General features: G+C 43.1%; 1 protein-coding gene across 1 annotated transcript in view; it reads right to left on the bottom strand.

Moving 5' to 3' along the window:
• Positions 1 to 5,588: 5,588 nt before the first annotated feature.
• STPG4 (sperm-tail PG-rich repeat containing 4) overlaps positions 5,589 to 23,451 on the bottom strand; it is an 85,418-nt gene continuing 67,555 nt past the window's right edge. The window contains 2 exon segments of the mRNA XM_040430184.1: positions 5,589 to 5,726; positions 22,242 to 22,346. Coding sequence (XP_040286118.1) covers positions 5,589 to 5,726; positions 22,242 to 22,346 — 243 coding nt within the window.

Below are 23,451 nucleotides of genomic sequence, written 5' to 3'. Positions count from 1 at the left end.
GGCTAAAAAAAAACTATATATAATTTGTATAATCACAGCCATAAAAACCTGTAGAATAAAATATCATTTTTTATCCTTTATGATGAACATTGTAAAGAAAATATAAAATATAAAAATGGCAAAACTTTTGTTTAGTGTCCATTCCACCTCCCAAAACAAAAAGTGATTACAAAAGACATTACGTACCCCAAAATAGCCTAAATGAAAACTACAACTCATCCCAAAATGAAACAAGGTGAACATGGTGCATGCCACAAAAACAAAATCCAAAAACAAAAAACTAAATCCAAAAAACAATGCGGACTTGCTGCCAAAAATCAGGTTGACAAACACGGCTAACACCTGCTCCCCTGTGCAGAAACCAAGATCCATATAGACAAGGTTTGACAAGTGGGGTGAGGAGGAACTTGAGTAGCCTTCCCAGTACCCTAACATCAACCCTATCCAACGCTCTTGGAATTAGGTAGATTGCTGATTGTGAGCCAGACCTTCTTATCCAATGTCAAGGCTTGACCACACAAATGCTCTTTTGGCTAAATGTTCCCACAAGTACACTCCAACATTTTATGGACAGGCTTCCCAGAAGAGTAGGGTTTTTAGCTCCAAAATGGGGCATAACTCCATATTTATACCCATAGTTTTAGTATGGGATGTCCGACAAGCTCATTTCCTTGCCGATAATTTCCAGCTTTTTGCATGCAGCAATCACCTCTGCTGGTAGAGTGATCGCTCATCCTCATCCTCATACACATTCACTGTTTCTGGGCAGCAGATCACTGTTTACACATCACAATCTGCTGCCCAGAAACAATGATGTAGGTGACTGCCCCAACCATGTTTTGCTTGTTCATGAGGTAATTGTAGCACCTTTACACAGGACAATTATCCTAGGAAGCCTCCTTCCCGATAATTACCCATGTATGCCTTCATACTGAGGTTCTTGGTATTAGGATTGGATTATTCATATGCATTTAGTTTCTTACAGATTAAATGCAATTAATTGGAAGGAACCATAAAAAATAACAGTAATAAAGTGAGAAATAAGGTACATACTAAAGTAAACTTTGTATGAAAGTCCTACACTGGGTTCAACCCCAGATTCTTGGTAAAGATGATTGATGATTGCGGTTTTCAGGTTAGGTTTGGGTCTAGGGTCAAGATACCAGCAAATTAGATATACCTTAAACCAAATGCTGAGAATTTTGAACTTTAGAGATTAATTTGGGTTCTAGATTGGATTTCAGGTGGACAATACATGGTTTATGATTTCCTTGTTTGGTGTTGGGTCTTCAGGTTTAGGTATGGGGTGAGGACAGGATCTACCATCATGGTTGGCTAACCAAGCAATGTAAAGGAATGTTAGGATTTAAAGATGTAATGGCACTTACCCATTCCCACTTGCCTTGAACACTGGAGACTTGAAAGGTGTTGCAACAGCTATTGTAGAAGGGAACGATGACCTCCAATATAGCGACATTTGCATGCTCACCTCATAGCATCTGCGGTGATGGCTTCCAGTAGATTTTACTTTTTACCAACATACTAACATTTTCATTTTAGCTGCTGAAATTTAAAAATATCCAATGTCTAGTCTACAGCTAATGCAAGATAATCCTGTGGGAGATATCATTCCACCTCATTTCCCCTAGATATTATCTTCCAGCCCATGGTTTAACTATTTCCATGACTAGCAGACAATGAACATTTGCTTTATATTTGAATAAGAAGCTAAAGTTAAAATACAAGTCCAAGTTTAATATTTCCTATGAAGTGATAACACCTTATTATACAGATGATATAGTTACAAGAGCACTAATATACACTCATTTAGAATATATAACAAAAGACACCAAGATCTAAGTATACCATCCCGTGGAAGCCCCTGGTAATAATACAGTTTTGTCCTATCTTCCAATTATACAGAGATAAGCTGCGCTACATGGTCCTATATGGGCCGGGCCTACAGTGGCACTATCCGGGTACAAACAATCTATTACGGATAAATCTGAGCTCTGATTGGTTGCTGTGGGCCACAAATACAGTCTTACTATTAGAGAGCTGTGATAAATGAGGCCCTATGCCAGGCACTATATGGGGGAACACTCTGGATGGCATGGTCATACACACCTCTGTTGCTGCAGAAGAAGAAGAAGAAGCATTTTTGCTGTCACGGGAATGGGAGCAAGCCATTGTGACTGACTCTGCAGAGCATTGTGGTTGACATTGGTGGCATTTTTTGGCTGCCTGAAAAAGCTGATTGATGGGGGTGCCGTTTTTTAGATCCTCAGCAATGTATACTGAGGATAGGTCCTTAATATCTGTAGCCTGGTCAACCCCTTTAAGAATATTACCCCATGGAGTTCCCCGACCTTTACAGAACCCTACCTCCATGAAACCTACAGAATTGCAGATATAATTGCACATTTGGGCCAATATGTACCCAGTAAACATTTCCTAATCTTACCTTTTGGGTAATTAATTACTTAACATAGGATTAAAAAGAATATTGACAAAATAAATTAATTGTGAAGGCTGAATCGCTGCCCTGCCATATATCACAAATCTCAAAAACAAATGAACCCATTGACAAAGATAACTGTAATGAAGCATCTCCAAACATTACACTGTGGCCCATATAGAGAATGGAGATGTTAGGTGTGAAAATGACCCCCTCTTTATCATTGCAGGAGAAGTTTGGAAGAAAAAAAAGAATTAAATAATAGTGCTATTTTAAGACTTCAGCAAATCCGTAAGCAGCAAGGTTAGTATAGATCAATTTCCTCTCGCTGCTTGTGCGCATAATTTCATTTCCGTTACTGTCCTACTGTGTATAAAGTAATTAAAATAAAAATACATCAAGTATCTCATCGCCAAAGCTGCTCTCCCTCAAGATGGAGGTTGCTCTGGTAACCCGGTAAAACAAGTCCTTCTACAGCGACATGTTATTTTAAAGGTGCAGTGTCGTAAATCCCCCTGTGACGTTTCAGTTCTGCATTACCTCCATATAAGCCATGTTTATTGGTCGATGGTGGCATACAGAAGAGAGAGGGCCACATAACCACCTTTTTATGATGCTGGTTTTTCCACCCAGGACAAAGGTGCTTGTTGTTTTTTCCCTCTTCAGGCGATTTCCATGCGATAATTCCCCAACCTGTTGTAGTTAACGCGTAGATAGAATTCAAGGTTTTCACCATGGAGTATCAAAGAGGTTTTGGCCAACTAGTGCGGGCTCTCCTCCCGCCATAGTATAGTATGCATGACTTTGGTCCCCTAGTTCTTTGTAAAGGTTGAAGGTGACATGGCTGTAACATTTCCAGATGATCAATGTGGCAACACGGTTTAAAGAGGTTGTCCAGCGTAGAAACTGACAACCCTAATTGTCATAACCTGTGGCCAACAAAAAAGATTTCACCTGTTTGCTGTGCAGAAGTTACCCTGTTCTCAGCTGCTTCCAGTCCCCACTGGGCCAGAAGTGGCTTGGTCCTGTGACTATGGTGGCCAATCACTGGTCTCAATGGTCACATATGCTAAAATGTTGTGGCCAATAATTGGCCACAGTGGTCACCAAACCACTTCCAGAACAGCAAGATTGGAAACAAGTGAGTGTTTTTTTTTTTTTTTTAATGAGGCACAGTTTACAACGATTGGAGTTTTCGGCTCCTAGGCTGAGAACCCCTATAATTGAAAATGAATTCACATAAAAAATGTGACAATTGCAATGGGAATTTTCAAATAACATTTGTTAAATGCTATGACCGTAGCAGGGCTGGTCAGTAAAGTTTCAGTCCACTCCGGTAAGCCTGGCTGACTTTCCAGGTAGCTATAAGGACTAAGGACTGGTGGTCATGCTAACGATAGGAGAGAGCTGTGTCTCCTCACACCGCCATACACATGTACGTGTTTATGTCAATGGGGAAAGATGAATAAGGTGCGGTCAGACCCCTCTGTCAGCGGTTTATCTCCCATGATCACAACATACCTGAGGGAAGCTTCTACACATATTACATTTTCATCCTGTTCTCTGGAAGGAAGGCGCCATACATGTGGGCAGACCTACCGGGGATGCAAGTATAGCAGGTTCGATGGATCCGATCAGCTAAAGGGGTTTATTTCCACTCAGATAAAATAGGCACTTCGTAATGAATATGGCTGATGGAAGGGGCTGTGGAAAATTGAATATGGCCCTATATTATTCTAATCTATAAAGCTTCATGGTTACCCCTGCTATGTGCATTATCCCTTCTCTGAAGCCTTGCTGTTTGCATTAACTCTACCGTGACATAACTGTGCACATTATTCCACTATTGTGATAGCACTATGTACCTTCACCCTCTATCGTAACATTATTTTGAGCATTATCCGTGTACTGTGACATCACTGTGTGCATTTTTTTTTCTCATTCTGTGAAATCACTTTGATAATAATACCTTTGTATTAGGGGACTTCAATAATCATAAGCTGTTTATATTTTGAAGGTGGTGAACTTATGCTAAAATGGTGCCTTTACACTTCTGCAGGTTACATTACAGAAATTTGGGCAACTGAAAATCTGTTGCAAATGAGTAAAATGACCATGTTTTTATCAGCATTTCAGAAAAGTAAAATTCACACGAACGTGTGAAGCCCGTGCTGTGGACTGCAAATTGTGGTCCGCAATGCACGGGCACCATCCGTGGGGCAGGAGCATGGGGATCGCAGACCCATTCACTTGAATGGGTCCGTGATTATTTTGTTCCGCAAAAAGATAGAGCAAGTTCTCTCTTTTTGCGGTGCGGAAGCACGGAGCAGAACCCCAGAAAGCACTCCGTAGTGTTCCGTTCCGCATCTCCGGATTTGTGGACCCTTTGAAATGAATGGGTCCACATCCGTTTTGCGGAATGACCACGGAACGGTGCCCGTGTATTGCGGATCCGCAAATGCGGTCCGCAATACAGCAACGGGCATCACACTCTGCATCTCCACTCTGGATCCATTCATTCAGTTTTTTTTTGTCATGTGCATGAGGCCTTAATAAAATTGTCTTTGTCCTCATGCAAAAATCACAACTTGGCAGAAGAGCTGATGCCATGCGATGACTCAACATTCACATATCTACTGCATGGTGCTGGCTGACATCTGAGATGACCGGTGTTCACGTGACGTAGTCAAGGTTCTGATTGCTAGCTGTGTATCACTATTACTTATAGGCCAGGGATCAGCAACCTTTGGCACTCCAGCTGTTGTGAAACTACAATTCCCAGCATGCTCCGTTCATTTCTATGAGAGTTCTTAGAAGAGCAGAGCAAGTATGCATGCTGGGAGTTGTAGTTTCACAACAGCTGGTGTGCCGGGGTTTTCCTACCCCTTATAGGCAATTAATAGGACATACGGACAGGGATTGTCCTGATGGGATATCCATATCTATAAAATGGATGTGTAGATGCAGCTGAGGGAGCAGCACGTCAACATTTAGACTGACCAAGTACATTAGGATCTGGGACAGTTGGAATTACTCGTCATATGCAGCTGTCAGCTTCACCCTGGTATATACATAGTGCCTTAACATTTTAGAGGCAGAACCCATTTAGCAGAAGGAAGCAAATCTTTAATTATGTTCTATGATTCACAATTTAAAAGTCAAATGAATTACGGAAGAAAAGGCCATGCATGCGACCCATTTTGGCAACTGTGGGTGGCTGATTCGGTAACTGTCTCGTTGGATCATACGTTCCTGGACCGGGAGTTTTCTAAAATAAGAAGAAAAAGAAAATTTGAGTTAAGTGATCCGAACAGCAGCACAAAACGCTTGAGAAAGCACAGAGATCTGGAGAACATGTGGCTCTATCCAGGCTAAATTAAGGGGCTAGAGATGAGTTTCATTAGTTCCCATGATAGAATACATTGTGTCCTGTCTGGCTTTTAACGTTTTGCTCCAGGCTGTGCGGCAATGGTCTTTGCCTTATGTGCCCTTAATTCAGAAACACCTAAGAAGCTCTACTATTATGTTATATCATTCACATTCCAGCTCTGTGGTGAGGGTTGTGCTACAGGAATACTGTATACTTTTTTTTATTTTTCAAGTGCGTCTATGTCTAATGTGTCCATCTCATAGCCAATATGTCATATACTTATTTATTACATGTTTATGGACAAAATTATTGTTATACCTACACAGTACAACTACAGGAGCTTTTCTGACATCCCTTTCTAAATCCATAGATATTAATATGGAGTTGCCCTCCACCCTTCATGCTCCTACAAGACTTTGGAGTGTGCCTCTGGGAATTTTTGCCCATTAATCCAGAAGACCATTTTTGAGGTCAGGCAGTGATGTTAGAGAAGAATAACTAGCTCACAGTCTTTGTTTCAGGTCATCCCCAAGGTGTTGGATGGGGTTAAGGTCAGGTCATGTTCTTCCACACAGAAGTCACTCAACCATGTCTTTATGAAGGTGTGTCTCAGACTATCTCAGACTTCCTGTAGGCACTACAGGTAAACTGGCGTCACAGATCAAATCTCTAAGGCTAGTTTCACACCTTAGGTGTGAATTCAGGAAGGCTGTTCCTGTAGACAATGCTGGAAATCAGCTGGACACAAACCACAGCGTGCAGCTGGGTATAATGACCTCTGACCCCATGCTGGGTATAATGACCTCTGACCCCATGCTGGGTATAATTACCAGATGTTGATTCAGTTACATATTTACTCCCAGAGTTGGAAGAACGAGTGAAACGTTTTCAAGAAATCTACAGTAAGTCCAGTTGCCTTGATTTATTCTTTACAGACACAGCGTGCAGTAGTTTGTGCCCGGCCAATTCTCTGCATTGTTTGCCAGAATGTGGCCGGATCTCCGCCGAACCCCATATATTTAATTGGGCAGGCAGTCATTCCGTTTGTATCCTGCAGTGCCAGATCCAGAGAATTCCAGCAGACTGTTCTCTGCCGGAACAGCCTGCCAGAATTAACATCACAGGTGTGAAACTGCCCTAGCCTAACTGAGCAGAGCTGAAAAGCAGCCAACGAGTAATAGCAGATACGAATGACAATAGCTATACTGATTTATATATTATAATCTGTCATGCTGACAGACCCCTTTAATTTAGGGCATCTATTAGGAGTGGACTGGGAACTTAAAGTGGCCCTGGGGAAAAAAAATGTCAGGGGCAGCATAGCAAATGAGGGGCCAGCATAGTACGGCACAAAATACTGCCCCAGTAGAGCAAAAGACCTCAGCGCAGCACAAAATACCTTATGCCCTGTGCGTACAATGATAACAGCAAATATTACAATTAAAAGTGGATGGGCACATGTTCTGTATGGATGGAGTTTATAGATTCAGAATCATTTCCTCTGGTGGGTCCAACAACAGAGATACGTGAGATAAAGTAATCTCATCCATAAAACTACAGTCTACCTCTGCATAACCTGAAACCATTGATAACAGAAAACAAAAGATTGTATCCAATCGCACAGTAAAGCCTGTATTACACCAGGAGATTGTCGGGCCAATAATCGCTAATCGTTAGTGATGATCTGCCAGTGTAATACTGCCGCCGATTACCCGATAAATGAGCAAACGATCGATCATCGGGCAATCCAAATCTTTTGAGAAGTTTAAAAATGATTGTTTGCCGGCAGCAGATTGTTGTGTCTAATCATAACTACACAGCATGGGGATGAGCAATGGTATAATGATCGCTCCTCCCCATGCTGTGGAGGAGATCGCTGCATGTAATAGCATCTGTCTCCTCCGCTAGCGAGCAGGCGATTGCCGGGAAGGAACGCTTCCTTTCCAACAATCGACTGGCAAAATTAGGCTGTCTAATACAGGGGCCTTAGGGCTCATGCACACGAACGCGCTGTGTTTTGCGGATCCGCAAAACGCGGATGCTGGCTGTATGTGTTCCGCAATTTGCGGAACTGAGAGGGCGGCCCATGATAGAAATGCCTATTCTTGTCCACAAAGTGGACAAGGATAGGACATGTTCTATTTTTTTTGCAGGGCCACGGAACAGAGCAACAGATGCAGACAGAACATTGAAGTGAATGGGTCCGCATCCGAGCCTCAAAAAATGCGGCTCTGATGCGGACCCAAACAATGGCCGTGCGCATGAACCCTTAGATGTAGAGGAGATAGACTTTAAGTACTGTGCTCATCCATATCTCAGTTTAGTTCATATAGAAAAAGCTAGCAATTCGCCATTTACAAAAAAATCTGTACATCCCCATGTACTACTGTTAACATTTTCCTGACACTTCTCCCGTGCCGAAAGTGACACATGGAGCAGTGGAACCACAGCTTGCCTTTAAGTAACTAATGATACACAGGAGAGTGAATCACCGAAGAAAGACAACTATATTTGGCTCTGTCTCTCGTTCTCCCTCAATGTACTACTATGCAATAACAACTAATACTGAGGGCAATGAATCCGCATGCTGGAAATAAATTCCCTTTGAGAAATCCAGCTTCTGCGCTGACACCGGTGGAGATGATCAGAGCTAAAATAAAAATAGCAACTTTCCTCTTCTCTTGATAATGTGATAAAGCAAGTGTGGCTACGAATGGCAGTCTGTTACGTGTTCTCTTTATATCTAATGGAACGTACAATAACGGAGTAGTTATAGCAATTTTATCTGTCCCAGCACGTCACAAAATATTAATTTGGATGTCTATAAAAAGTATTCATGTCCATTGGACTTTTATCTCTTTGCGTTATAAGTTTCTAACTATTATACAGTAAGCTGATGACAGGGTATTGAGCTGCTGGGACCATCAGTGATCAGCTGTAAGTTATGCTAGAACTGGTCGGCGAGTGTTCCGTTCTCGTGCTGTGCCACCACAGGGGGAATATAGCATTACACATTACCCACTGAACTAGCAAGTTCTAATGTTGACTGGGTGCCTGACTGACCTCCCCTTTCTGGTCTCTCTTAACATGCAGAAGATGACCACACAGACAATTACTGGCCCCAGCAGTGACCCAATATGGAACAGGAATTGGAGACCAGCAATGGAACAGTAGGTTATGGGGGAATGGGAAGGTGAGAATCCCTTGATTAATAGTATTAGGTTGATCTGAGCTGGATTTAAAAATTTGTCAGCAGCCAGACAACTCATTTAAGTCAGTAGTTTGCATATACCGTGGTGTTTGAAAGTTTGTGTATTTCTGCATAAATTTGACCTAAAGATTTTCACACAAGACCTAAAAGTAGATAAAGATAATCAAATACAATAAATGAGTCAAAATATTTGGCTTGGTCATTTATTTATTTATTGAGGAAAATGATCCAGTATCACATGTCTGTAAGTGGTAAAAGTATGTGAACCTTTAGGATTAGCAGATAATTTGAAGGTGAAACTAGAGCCAGGTGTTTTTAGTCAACGGCATGGGTGATCTGTTTTATTAAAAGAACAAAGATTGATCTTCAAAACACGTTTGTGGAAGTGTGTCTTGTCACAAACAAAGGTGCTTTCTGAGGACCTCAGAAGAAGAGTTGATGATGCTCATCGGACTGGAAAAGACTACAAAACTATCTCTAAAGAGTTTGGACGAATCCACAGCCAGAAAGATTGTATATAAATAGAGGAAATTCAAGACCATTATTACCTTCCTCAGGAGTGGTCGACCTATAGTCAGCAAGGTCACAAAGAAGCCAAAGATATTGTAATAGTATTAACACAATTGCACACCTGGTATGTGGAATCGTCAAGGTCTGGAAAGCAAGGTAGGAGTCCAGTGACAAGTCATAGTAAAATAGTCCAAGTTCTGTACACACGTGAATGGTAATAATTGTAGCATGAGACAGAAGCATAATCAGGTAATAGTCCAAGTTCGGTACACAGATGAATGGCAATAGTTGTAGTGTGAGGCAGAGGCATAGTCAAGTAATAGTCTAAGTCCTGTACACAAATAAGCACTACGTTTGTAAGAGCAGTAGCAGGACTAGAGGATGGAAGCACACTATTCTGGCAAGGAGGAAGTGGCAAGGGCTTAAATAGGAAGTCCTAGAGTGGAGTTAATTAGGCAATAAAGGCAAGACTATCAAGGGGCAGAAAACTTTCCATCAGATTCAGGAAAGGTGCGGTCTAGAATTTCCAGTAGCTCAAGTACGAAGAACTACTGCCTGGGATGCAGGAGTTTCGGGGTTCAAATCTTGACACGTATTCTCTAAGCAACTACAGGCCTTTCTCACATTAGCTAATGTGCATATGTCCACCGTCAGGAGGACACTGAACAACATGGCCGGGTTGCAAGGAGAACTACTCTGCAGAAAAAACATTGCTGCCTGTCTGCAGTTTGATAAAGATCACCTGGACAAAACAGGAGCCCATTGGAACAATGTTTGTGGACAGACAAGACCAAAATAAAACTTTTTGGTTTAAATGAGAAACCTTATTTTTGGAGAAGGAAAACACTGCTTTCCAGCATAAAATCTTCACCCCATCAGTTAAACACAGTGGTGGTAGTATCATAGTTTGGGACTGTTTTGCTGTATCTGGACCAGGATGGCTTGCCATCATTGATATGTCAATGAATTCGGAATTATACCAGAAAATTGTAAAGTTTAAATGTCAGGACATCTGTCCATAAGCTGAATCTTAAGAGAACATGGGTAGTGCAGAAAAGCAACGACTCTAAGTACACAAGTCGTTCTACCAGGAGCGTAGCTATAGGGGAAGCAGCAGCTTTGGGGCCCGACCTCAGAAGGGGGCCCCCCCCAGGAGGAGGTCTAAAATATTTTATGGTCAGGGCCCCCTCAACAGTATTATACAATGACATTATATACAGTGATAGTAAATAGAGTGACATAAAATATATTTTATACATGTAGAAAACAGATGGAGTGGCGGCCTGACCTGAGAGAGCGATCTTAACTACTCACAGGAGTGGGGGTTGCACGGAAGTAGGGGGTGCAAAGGAAGAGGGGACGTTCAAAAGTTTAGTGTGAGGCCTAGTCATTTCTAGTTACGCCACTGCGTTCTACCAAGGAATGGTTAACGAAGAATAAAGTTTTGGAATGGCCAAGTCAATGTCCTAACCTTAATCCAACAGAAATGTTACGGAATGACCTGAAGTGAGCAGTTCATGTTAGGAAACCTACCAACATAACAGAGTTAAAGCTGTTTTAGGCTACTTTCACACTTGCGTTCGGTGCGGATCCGTCTGGTATCTGCACAGGCGGATCCGCACCTATAATGCAATGCAAACGCTTGCATCCGTTCAGAACGGATCCGTCTGCATAACAGCTTTTTCAGATCTGAGTTTTCACATCGTGAAAACTCAGATCCGACAGTATATTCTAACACAGAGGCGTTCCCATGGTGATGGGGATGCTTCAAGTTAGAATATACTAAGAACTGTGTACATAACGGCCCCCTGCTGCCTGGCAGCACCCGATCTCTTACAGGGGGCTGTGATCCGCACAATTAACCCCTCAGGTGCCGCACCTGAGGAGTTAATTGTGCGTACCATAGCCCCCTGTAAGAGATCAGGTGCTGCCAAGCAGCAGAGGCCAGACCCCCCTCCCCAGTATTAAATTCATTGGTGGCCAGTGCAGCCCCCCCTCCCTCCCCAGTATTAAATTCATTGGTGGCCAGTGCGGCCCCCCTCCCTCCCAAGTATTAAATTCATTGGTGGCCAGTGCGGCTACCCCTCCCTCCCTCCCTAGTATTAAATTCTATGGTGGCCAGTGCGGCCCCCCCCTCCCTCCCTCCCCAGTATTAAATTCATTGGTGGCCAGTGCGGCCCCCCCTCTCCCCCCTAATTAAAATCACCCCCCCCCCCCCCCGCTGGGTCTCCGATCGGTTACCATGGCAGCCAGGACGCTACTGCAATCCTGGCTGCCATGGTTACTTAGCAATTTTAGAAGCATTATACTTACCTGTGCTGTCTGTGGCCGGCTGGTCGCTCCTCTTACTGGCAAGTGAAAGGTCTGTGCGGCGCATTGCTTATAGCACAGACCTGTCACTTACCAGTAGGAGGAGCGCCCGGCCGGCCACAGACAGCGCAGGTAAGTATAATGCTTCTATTTATTGCTAAGTAACCATGGCAGCCAGGACTGCAGTAGCGTCCTGGCTACCATGGTAACCGATCGGAGCCCCAGCGATTAAACTGGGACTCCGATCGGAACTCTCCGCTGCCACCAATGAGGGGAAGGGGGGGGGGATTTTAATTAGGGGGGAGAGGGGAGGCCGCACTGGCCACCAATGAATTTAAAACAGGGGAGGGAGGGGGGGCCGCACTGGCCACCAATGAATTTAATACAGGGGAGTGGGGGCCGCACTGGCCACCAATGAATTTAATACTGGGGAGGGAGGGGGGCCGCACTGGCCACCAATGAATTTAATACTGGGGAGGGAGGGAGGGGGGGGGCCGCACTGGCCACCAATGAATTTAATACTGGGGAGGGAGGGGGGCCGCACTGGCCACCAATGAATTTAATACTGGGGAGGGAGGGGGGGGGCCGCACTGGCCACCAATGAATTTAAAACTGGGGAGGGAGGGGGGTCTGGCCCCTGCTGCTTGGCAGCACCTGATCTCTTACAGGGGGCTATGGTACGCACAATTAACCCCTCAGGTGCAGCACCTGAGGAGTTAATTGTGCGAATCACAGCCCCCTGTAAGAGATCGGGTGCTGCCAGGCAGCAGGGGGCCGTTATGTACACAGTTCTTAGTATATTCTAACTTGAAGTGTCCCCATCACTATGGGAACGCCTCTGTGTTAGAATATACTGTCGGTTCTGAGTTTTCACGATCTAACTCAAATCCGATGGTATATTCTAACATAGAGGCGTTCCCATGGTGATGGGGATGCTTCAAGTTAAAATATACCATCGGATTGGTATACTCCGGTCCGATGGTATATTAATAGGGACTCCTGACTTTACATTGAAAGTCAATGGGGGATGGATCCGTTTGCAATTGCACCATATTGTGTCAACGTCAAACGGATCCGTCCACATTGACTTGCATTGTAAGTCAGGATGGATCCGTTTGGCTCCACACGGCCAGGCGGACACCAAAACGCTGCAAGCTGCGTTTTGGTGTCCGCCTCCAGAGCGGAATGGAGGCGAAACGGAGCCAAACTGATGCATTCTGAACGGATCCTTATCCATTCAGAATGCATTGGGGATGAACTGATCAGTTCGGGGCCGCTTGTGAGAGCCCTCAAACGGATCTCACAAGCGGAACCCCAAACGCAAGTGTGAAAGCCTTAACAAGCTAAAATTGCCTAATTGATCAATTATGTAAATAATTTAGTTGCAGTTATTGCTGCACAGGTTGGTCACACCAGATACTGAAAGCAAAGGTTCACATACTTTTGCCACTCATAGACATGACCATTGACCAAGTTTAATATTTTTGACTCATTTATTTGATTTGGTTATCTTTATCTACTTTTAGGACTTGAGTGAAAATCGGATGTAGTTTTAGCTTACATTTATGTAGAAATATAGAAAATTCTGAAGGGTTCACAAATGATCAAGTATCACTATATGAGAAAGGGTCCCACAGCAAAAATTATTTGGTGATAGGTTTTGCCACTTAATGACAAAACCTGTTAGCTAGTCATGAAGTGTTAGCTAGTTAGCTGTTAGCTAGTCATGAAGTTCTGCACAGGTATTTGTCACCAAAGGGCACTCCTTCAGGTTGTCCCATGCTGCAGTGTTAGACTTATAGAGTGACAACCTCCTAAATCTTCTGTCCATAGCAAATACAGTAAGACACAACCTTGTTTTATTCCAAGGAGTTCATGTACCTATACATAGCAAATGGAGATGTTTAAATAGGCAATCATGTGATGCAACCAATATGCCAACATTACACTGGGTTGTCTGAAGCAAGGTGGCTTCTGGTTGGTTTATTGGTGATGGTAGCCCTTGTCTTCATTTTGTCCATTAGATAAAAAAATAATTTTATTGTTATGATATTTGGGAAACATATATGTGTTCTGATTTTTTATTAGGGTCTATCATTGTTATTGGGTGTTCTTTTTAAGCAAGCTGCATTTATTTGTACCCTGTTCAAAAGCATAAACCTTTCTGTTTGCCCAGAAAACATGATAGTGATGTCGTTCTATTGTCAGGTTGTTCGTACATATTGCTGCTGGGTTGTTGCTAAGTTTTCAGACAGCTGAGGGATTAACATGTTGGCCTCTGCATTGCCTGAAAACCTATCTGCTAATGAGGAGGAAGGTATAACTGCTGGGCCAGACCGGCTCATTCCAGCCAGCTTGTAAGCAGAAAAATGACTTCCTTCACGGTAATGATCTGTGCAGAACATGTACTCAGACCACCATTCGAACCACTCTAGGCTATGTCTCTGTCGAGCAGGCTATTAGCTGTCTTTGTCTCAATGGACATTATCTCCAAAGGCTTTATGTTTGTTTTGTTGCTGAAGAAAACTCGATCTGCAAGTCACGTGAGTTCAACTGGTTATTTTTGCCATTGTTTTCTGCAGCAAGTAGAAGATGACTTAGTCAATGACTAAGACCTAAGGCTGACTAAGGCACAGGGTTATTACTCAGTACATTGCCCATTCAAATTTACTGAGGATTAAGACGTGGTATCTTGTCACCCACACAATGTGTTACTACATGCTATCCAAATATGTTCAGTTCATGCTTAGCAAAAGGACCTGCTCACTCCTCAGCCAACGGTAATTACACTGCATATTATCAAAGCCATGGTGATACAATGGCATATAATGTGTCCAGTGTTTTATGACCCAACAAGATAGCAACCAGTCCCGCTAACTGCAGAAAAATAATACTCTGTTTGCTCCCCTGGTAGCAATAAATAAGTACTAAGCAGGTCCTTTCCGTATCTAAGTCTTGCACAGCCATTATGACATCAGTGTGGTCTATCAGGTAAAGGTCAACTCCTTCCCCCTGACTCTAGACTCCTCTGCAATGCTTGTATGTGTTTTCAATGAGTAGAGATGAAAAAGCTGCTGTCAAATATATCTGGTGGTCTATCCCTTAGGAAATTAAAAGGATCAGGAGTTGAAACATCATCAGTCAGGGGAGAGTCAGGAGCTCTCCATGCAGTGTGCCAGCCTACAAGGGGAGGTGCGAGGAGTGGAGAGGATGGGAGTGGTGGCTGAGGCAATGAAAGTGGTTGTAGGCCTCACAGTAGCTAATCCCAGCTCCAGCGCTCTCCTGAGCTGGACGGGCACTGAATGGAGGGATGCACCCTTTGTTCCCCTCAGGTCACACCCTAGGCTTGTGGCTCTTGACTGGTGGTGGCCTTGATAGTGGATGGTTGGCAGAGTGCAAGGCAAGAGGAAAGGTGAAAACAGTCTCTTTACTGAGGATGATGGGTGTCACAGTGCAATTATAGGCAGAAGGCACAATACTCCAGTATTTCACAAAGCAATACTTTTACAGAAGGATCTGTATTAGGGATAAGCAGTATGTTGTTCCCCTCTAAGTCTCTCTCTAGAAATACCATACAATATTTTCAAATGACCAAAGGAGTGAAAATCCTTTCTCTGTATTTCTGCAGTTCCCAGCAGCGGGGTACAGTCCTAGAACAGATGGCAAGTCCATCTCAGAAGTGTGGCAGATGCTGAAACCAGTTAATCGTCACTACATGCAGTAAAGTCCAAAACTGTAAGATTGTGTTACATTTGCTGTCTTGTCCAAACAATACATTTTTGGTACTCAACCATCTGCAAAAATTCAATGCTTCTTTCTTCAGAGGTTTATCCTTAGCAGAGCTGCTTTTGTGACAGCTTTCACAGGAATAGTGTTTTCCTGGAGCAGGATTCTGTTTTGGCCCACTTTGCATGAGCACACATCAAACAGGTCTTCACTGTACCTAAATTGCTCAGAGGAACTCTCTACTACTCTAGACAGGGGAAAATGGGACAAGCCTATTACCCGTCAACTGTTACCAATACTGCCAGAATAACTTTTTCCTCCCTGGATTGCAGGATACACAGATCACAGTTAGCATAACAGTAGACATTTTAAAGTAATGAACCAAAGTATTATGGCATTAACCCTTTAGCAGTGATCTACAGCATTATAGCATTAACCTGTTAGCAGTGATCCAGTGGGTCACTGCACCCATATACTTTAGACTGTTAGCCAGACCAGCCTACAATGCCAGGTTTTGCTGACAACAGCCTATAGTGTATGAGGGCCTTTATAAAAAGGGTTTTCTCCAAATGAGGGTTTTATAACATGATAGTAGGGCTTGTCTTTGCTGAAAGTCCTAATTTTGGTCATGGCTGTCAATGTAGAGATGGCCTATTAATATTGTATTTTATTTGGTTGTGTATAACATGTAGATTTTGGCTATTTTCCATTCTCCTGCTGGTTTCTAGTACCTTTTTCTCCCAATTTATTTGCGGGGTGAGTTGGCTCTTCCTGCAACCCAAAAAGTCTCCTCCTTTCCACTCTATTCACCTCTCACCTTCCTGCTATTTCACTGAAATACTGAATGTGAAGCTGCATCTCCCTCCTCCCCCTTCCATCTTCTGTTGTACACTACACAGATTTGTTTGTGACAGGGAAGCTTTCTGAACATTTACAGAGAGACTATAAACAGGGGAAGATAGTGGTGATGATACTTTCCCAAAAATAAGATTACAAACAAATATAACTGCATATACTAATATCTTATGCATAAAATATTATCGGTATACTATCCTACGGTTTTATGAACAACAGTATGACGACAATTACTAATTTAGTGACCATAAAGTAATAACCTTTCAATTATCATTCAAAAGAGTGTTTCTTCAGGGAGGAACAAAAAATACCAAACTTCAAAAAAGCTAAATTTAGCCAACTAAGAGAGGCCATAGGCCTAACTAACTGGGACAAAGTCCTCAAAAATAAAAATACAGCCACAAAATTAGATATTTTTAAAAGCATCCTAAAATCTAATTGTAAGAGGTACATACCTTATGGGAATAAAAGGTTAAGGAACAAGAACAAACCAATGTGGATACATAGAACTGTAAAGAAGGCAATAAATAACAAAAAGAAAGCATTTAAATCATTTAAACAGGAGGGTGGTGAGGAAGCACTGAAAAACTATAAGGAAAAAATATGTAAAAAACAAATCAAAGTGGCCAAACTAGAGACCGAGAGATTAATTGCCAAAGACAGTAAAACTAACCCAAAATGTTCTTCCATTATATAAATGGTAAAGAGTATAAATCTGAAAGTGTCGTCCCTTTACAGAGTAATGAGGAGGGAGTTGCAGAGAGCGATGAGCAGAAAGCAAAGCGATTAATTATTTTTTTTCTCCACTGTATTCACTGAAGAAATTAAACTGTCAGATGAAATGCAGAATGTAAAAGTTAATTCCCCATTAAAAGTGCCCTGTCTGACCCAGGAAGAAGTACAACAGCGACTTAAAAAAATGTAAATAGACAAATCGCCAGGACCGGATGGCATTGGGTCACTGTCACTAGTGGAGTACCTCAGGGGTCAGTATTGGGCCCTATTCTCTTCAATATATTTATTAATGATCTTGTAGAAGTCTTGCACAGCAAAATATACATTTTTGCAGATGACACTAAACTGTGTAAAGTAATTTACACTGATGAGGACAGTATACTACTACAGAGGGATCTGGATAGATTGGAGGCTTGGGCAGAGAAGAGGCAGATGAGGTTTAACACTGACAAATGTAAAGTTATGCACATGGGAAGGAATAATGCAAGTCACCCGTACATACTAAATGGTAAACACTGGGTAACACTGACATGGAAAAGGACCTAGGAATTTTAGTGAACAGCAAACTAAGCAGTAAAAACCAGTGTCAGGCAGCTGCTGCCAAGGCCAATAAGATAATGGGTTGCATCAAAAGGGGCATAGATGCCCGTGATGAGAACATAGTCCTACCACTCTACAAATCATTAGTCAGACCACACATGGAGTACTGTGTACAGTTCTGGGCTCCTGTGAACAATGCAGAAATAGCCGAGCTGGAGAGGGTCCAGGGGAGGGCAACTAAAGTAATAACTGGAATGGGGCAACTACAGTACCCTGAAAGGGTTATTCACTTTAGAAAAAATACGACTGAGGGGAGATCTAATTACTATGTATAAGTATATCAGGGGTCAGAACAGAGATCTCTCCCATCATCTATTTATCCCCAGGACTGTGACTGTGACGAGGGGACATCCTCTGCGTCTGGTGGAAAGAAGGTTTGTACACAAACATAGAAGAGGATTCTTTACGGTAAGAGCAGTGAGACTATGGAACTCTCTGCCTGAGGAGGTGGTGATGGTGAGTACAATAAAGGAATTCAAGAGGGGCCTGGATGTATTTCTGGAGTGTAATAATATTACAGGATATAGTTACTAGAGAGGGGTCGTTGATCCAGGGGGTTATTCTGATGCCTGATTGGAGTCGGGAAGGAAAGTGGGGAAAATTGGCTTCTACCTCATAGTTGTTGTTTTTTTACTTCCTCTGGATCAACTTGCAGGATAACAGGCCGAACTGGACAAATTTATTTTTTAGGCCTTATATACTATGTTACTATGTTACAGCCTCAGCTCTGCTGCATCAGTATATATTACCGTGCCAGTCTTCTATTGCCAAGATCCTTCTTAATGCAATAGAAGCCCAGAGCAACCTTTCCACAGTTCTCCTTACTAGACATCCGTGCCAATAAAGACAAGCTATGATTAAAACCAAGAATCAAATTATAGATGTTTCCATTCTCCACTTTTAACGACACCTTACATGCCGCGTTATAATTAATGTTTTCACTTTGTGGTGCCGCAATAATGTAAAATGAGCCATATGCTAACTTTCATTGATTTTACAAACCAAACAACTCTATAGAAAATATGATACAATAAGCAAACGCCAGCGACAGGTTAATTAACTAGTCATTAACTCACCAAACAATAATTAACTCACAAATTACCGCTGAATGCGTTGCCTAGAGGTAATGTTTATAACTGTGGGTAATCATTTGATGTTGCACCTTTGTTTAGCCTCTATTGAATGCACTGCAGAGGGAGGAGAGGAGTAGTAGTGTGCTTACATTACTAATATTGGATAAATAAATGTATTTATACCTGAAAAGTTACAGCCCTTGTCCAAATTGCAGCTGCGCCTCTCCCTTGCTCTTTTATGACTCACGGGGTGTTGGCACGGGGTTTGTGTTTGCAGGTTGAATACTAGTATAAAATTTTAGTTATTTTTAGTCTTATCTGGATTAAATTGAGGCAGAAGCAGAGCCCAAAGGGACCTGACAGTCTTCATGAACACAGCAGAAAGCCTTTACAAGGGGACTCGGTGGCCACCATACAGCGCTCCTCAGGGGTGTATACAAACGTCTCTATACACACGTCACAATTTTTATTCTGTCAGATTTTTACATAAACTAACAGAAAAACAATATGTTAAAACAAGGCAAAAAGTAGTCTATATGACTAATTGTAAATACTTAGTAGAGAGATATGGGCACCATATTACAGCGCATGACAGCCCAGAGGTGGTACAGAGGCATAACTACCCTGGGCGAAATTACCATGGTAGCAGGTATAGCAACTGCTATGGGGCCCGACAACTAAGGGGGTCCATTCCACTCAGACATAAGGTGTAGTCAGTGGTAAAATGTATAAAAGTTGCCATGGAAATTTTAATATGACCCCATTCTGAGTTTTAAAGGGGTCGGCCCATCTCATACATTGGAGGCATATCGCTCGGATATGCCACCAATCAGTGGCATACATAGAGAAGTAAGGGCCCCATAGCAAGGATCAAACCAGGCTCCCCACACAGGACAGAAGGGTTTCTGCCTAAACCCTTTTCAATGACCCTTGGGCCATTTTTACACTGCCTTATTTGCTAAAAGTTTTTCCTTTAGAGCAGGCATGCTCAACCTGCGGCCCTCCAGCTTTTGTAAAACTACAACTCCCAAAATGCCCTGCTGTAGGATGATAGCTGTAGGCTGTTTGAGCATGCTGGGAGTTGTAGTTTTGCAACAGCTGGAGGGCCGCAGGTTGAGCATGCCTGCTTTAGAAGAGGGTAGTAGAGTCCTGACCAAGTTTTCACCCCCAGTAGAAGAGGGGATGATCCCAACTAAGACTGTGCCCCCTCTTGCCCTGGGCTCCATAGCAGTTACATGGTCTGCCGCTATGGTAGTTATGCCCCCTGCCACCAATGTCTGGTAGGTACGGGCCCCACCTCGCGGAACAGCACCTATATCTAGAACGGAGCCTGCAAAGTGAAGGAAAGTGGAACGTGCACGCACTGCCGCCCTCCGTTCATTTTTTATGGGAGCAGCACTCTCAGCTATTTTCGGAAGCTCAATAGAAGTGAATGCGAAGAGCAACACGCAAGCACGGTCACCGATCCATTCACTTCTATGGGGCTCACGGAAATAGAAAAGCAGTACTATTTATCTGATTGTTGGGGGATCGACACACCACATCAGCTGTTTGGGTGTACTCCTTGACGCCAGAAGTTGGCACTGGAACTACACAGTACTCTTTACTACAGCATTATTCCCATTGAAATCAATGGGATCAGCGTTGTAGTGACGAGCTGTGTTTACTATGCAGTTGACTGAGCTTTGTATTTCCGTTGCCGGAGCTACACCATAGTTACCAACTGTCCTAAATTTGGCGGGACTGTCTCTGATTTTCCTCATCAACATGGGTGGAGCTAATGTAAACCCCACCCATAAGCTGGCGTCCCTGAGCGGTGACTGTGCGTTCCCAGGGGCACCTAAAACGTTGGCAAGTATACTGCACCCAAACAGAGGGAATGTGAGGCGGATAGGCCATCACTTAGTAAAAGCTGGACAAGCCCTTTAAGAGTTCTTTGCTGGGTTTGTTTCTCTAACAATTATTAGTATTTTTGCTAAATAATTGATGACAAATAAGAAATATTATTACCCCCAAAAATAATAACATTAGAATGAAGTGGGAGTAAAAATAACGCATGTATAGAAACAGGCAAAAACATAACTGTGCAAGAGAATATGAGGCTGTGCGTAGCCCAGAGAAGGCCAGAAGCATTTATGAGAGTACATACATTTTTATGAGGGCATACAACTTGTTTGCTTGTCGGCAGTCAGAGGAAATGTGTAATTTGCAGCTGCTCTAATGGCTTAGCACCTGATAATAAAACAGCTGCCATTCTCCACTGCCACTAAATGGAGCGCAGCATAAAGGCCACTCCATGTAAACTAGTCCTGAAATGTTGGCGTCCTACCAACTGCACTTCCTCGCATCCAAGCGACTGCCAATCACTTCGCTATATAAGTTACCCAGTGTGATTTTAACAACGCACTGACTTCAGTGTTTCAGCCGTCCCAGAATACTTTACATAAGTAAAACCGGACATTTTACTACAACTGATAACAATGGCCATGAAGTGGCTGATGTAAAGACTATACTTCCCAGAAAGTGAGTCATCAGAACAGGCTCTGTGCAGACAATGAACAAGCAGGGAATGTTGGAAGACTTCAGGTTTTTTTTGTTTGTTTTTTAGATGCCTTCAGCACTCTTCCTTCCCCCAACGGACCAGTAAAGCTATACTTACTTGCTTACCGATCCTCCATTCGGGCCCCATGGCCCTCACTTGTAATACAATGTCCCCAAGCGGCATGTCACTGCTAGGTCACATGCCGCTTGGGGAAATGTCACCTCTGAGGCTAGTCATTGGCTGCAGAGGCGCATGTGACCACATCCATGCAGGAAGTTTACAGGTGGTACCACAAGTTTGGTGAAGTCAGCCGGAGAGCCACGAAGGTTGAACTGGGCGTCGAGGGGCACATAAGTTTAGCTGTCTTCACAGGTCTCACTAGGTTGGGGGATAACTAATAAACAATTCCCAGACAACCCCTTCAAGGGCTCATTCACACGGCCGTTGTTCGGCCGTGCCCGTATTGCGGCCCGCAATATGCGGGCACCGGCTATGTGCACCCTGCATCACAGATGCGGACCCATTCACTTAAATGGGTCCACAGTCCGGAAGGTCCGTGCGGAACGGAGGCACGGAGCCCCACAGAAGCACTATGAGGTTTCTGTCCGTGCCTCCGCACCGCAAAAAATAGAACATGTTCTATTTTTTTGCGGTGTGGACAGATCACGGACCCATTCAAGTTGAATGGGTCTGGATACGTCGCAGCAGCCACACAGATGGTGCCCGTGCATTGGAGACCGTGTGAATGAGCCCTAACCCTGCAGTATTGCTAATGCCCCTCTGCTTATACCTTATCTATATGTAGAAAAGTAATGCAATATAATTTTTCTTTTACATATTTTTAAACTTACACTGTATGAGGAGCTGAATCTGGGCACACTGGATTTAAAGCTTGATGAAATACTAGGAGAGGAGGCGCTTTTCAGATTATAGTCGCCAGGTCCTGGACCTTCTTTCTAGAAAATAAAGAAAATCCTTTGACTCTTATTGTTATGTAGCTATGACAATTAAACATTTGTAGTAACTGGTAGTAATGACCAAGTATTCTGTATAATATTATTATAATTATTTATCTTGTTCCCTTGGAGCCGGTAACCAGTTCTGGTGGAAGACTGTTCTACAGCATTACAGCTCTTGCACACAAACAGATTTTCTTTCCGTGTCCATTCTGTAACAGAAGTTACTCAAAAAAATAGAACATGTCCTATTATTAACCGCATTACGGACAAGGATAGTACTGTTCTATTAGAGGGCAGCTGTTCCGTTCCGCAAAATATGGAATGCACACGGACGTCATCCGTATTTTTTCGGATATGTTTTTTGCGGACCGCAAAATACATACGGTTGTGTGCATGAGTGTGTTTACACTGTGGATTTTGATGCTGTCAAAATCCACCGCCTATACCACTTCTGAAACTGCCACACTTTCTGCCACGGCAGTTCACTTTGGATGCAACAGATCACCTCACGCCTTAGCCCATTGAATAGAGCTAAACAGCAAGCAGACACCCTCTGCAGCTTCAAGCAACGTCTATTCTCTAGCAGTTACAATGCCCCCTGGAGTGCTCACTAGTACTTACAATGCCCCGATTATGCCCCAGTAGGTAAAGTGCCCACTGTAGTGTCCCTAATAGGTATAACTTTCCCTGCAATTACATAGGCCACTCTAGTACCTCCAGTAGTTGTAATGCCCCCTGTTGTGCCCTTAGTAGTTATAATGCCCCCTATAGTGTCCCCAGTATTTATAATGTTCCCCAGTAATGCCCCTAGTAGGTATTATGTCCCTTTGTAGTGCACCCAGTAGATGTAATGCCCCCAGTGGTGCCACAGTAGTTATAATGCTTCCTATAGTGCCCTCCATAGGTATTATGCACCCTAGAGTACCCTTAGTATGAATTATGCCCACAGGTATTATACCCCTTTTAGTGTCCCAAGTAGGTATTATGCCCTGTATAGTTCCATCAGCAGGTATACCCCCTGTATTGCCTCAGTGGGTATAATGCCCCCTATAGTGCCCCTAGTAAATATTATGCCCCTATAATGTAGCCAGTAGTTACAATA

This window comes from Bufo bufo, chromosome 4, assembly GCF_905171765.1.
Source record: "Bufo bufo chromosome 4, aBufBuf1.1, whole genome shotgun sequence".
NCBI lineage: Eukaryota > Metazoa > Chordata > Amphibia > Anura > Bufonidae > Bufo > Bufo bufo.
This window is presented reverse-complemented; position numbering and strand designations above follow the sequence as displayed.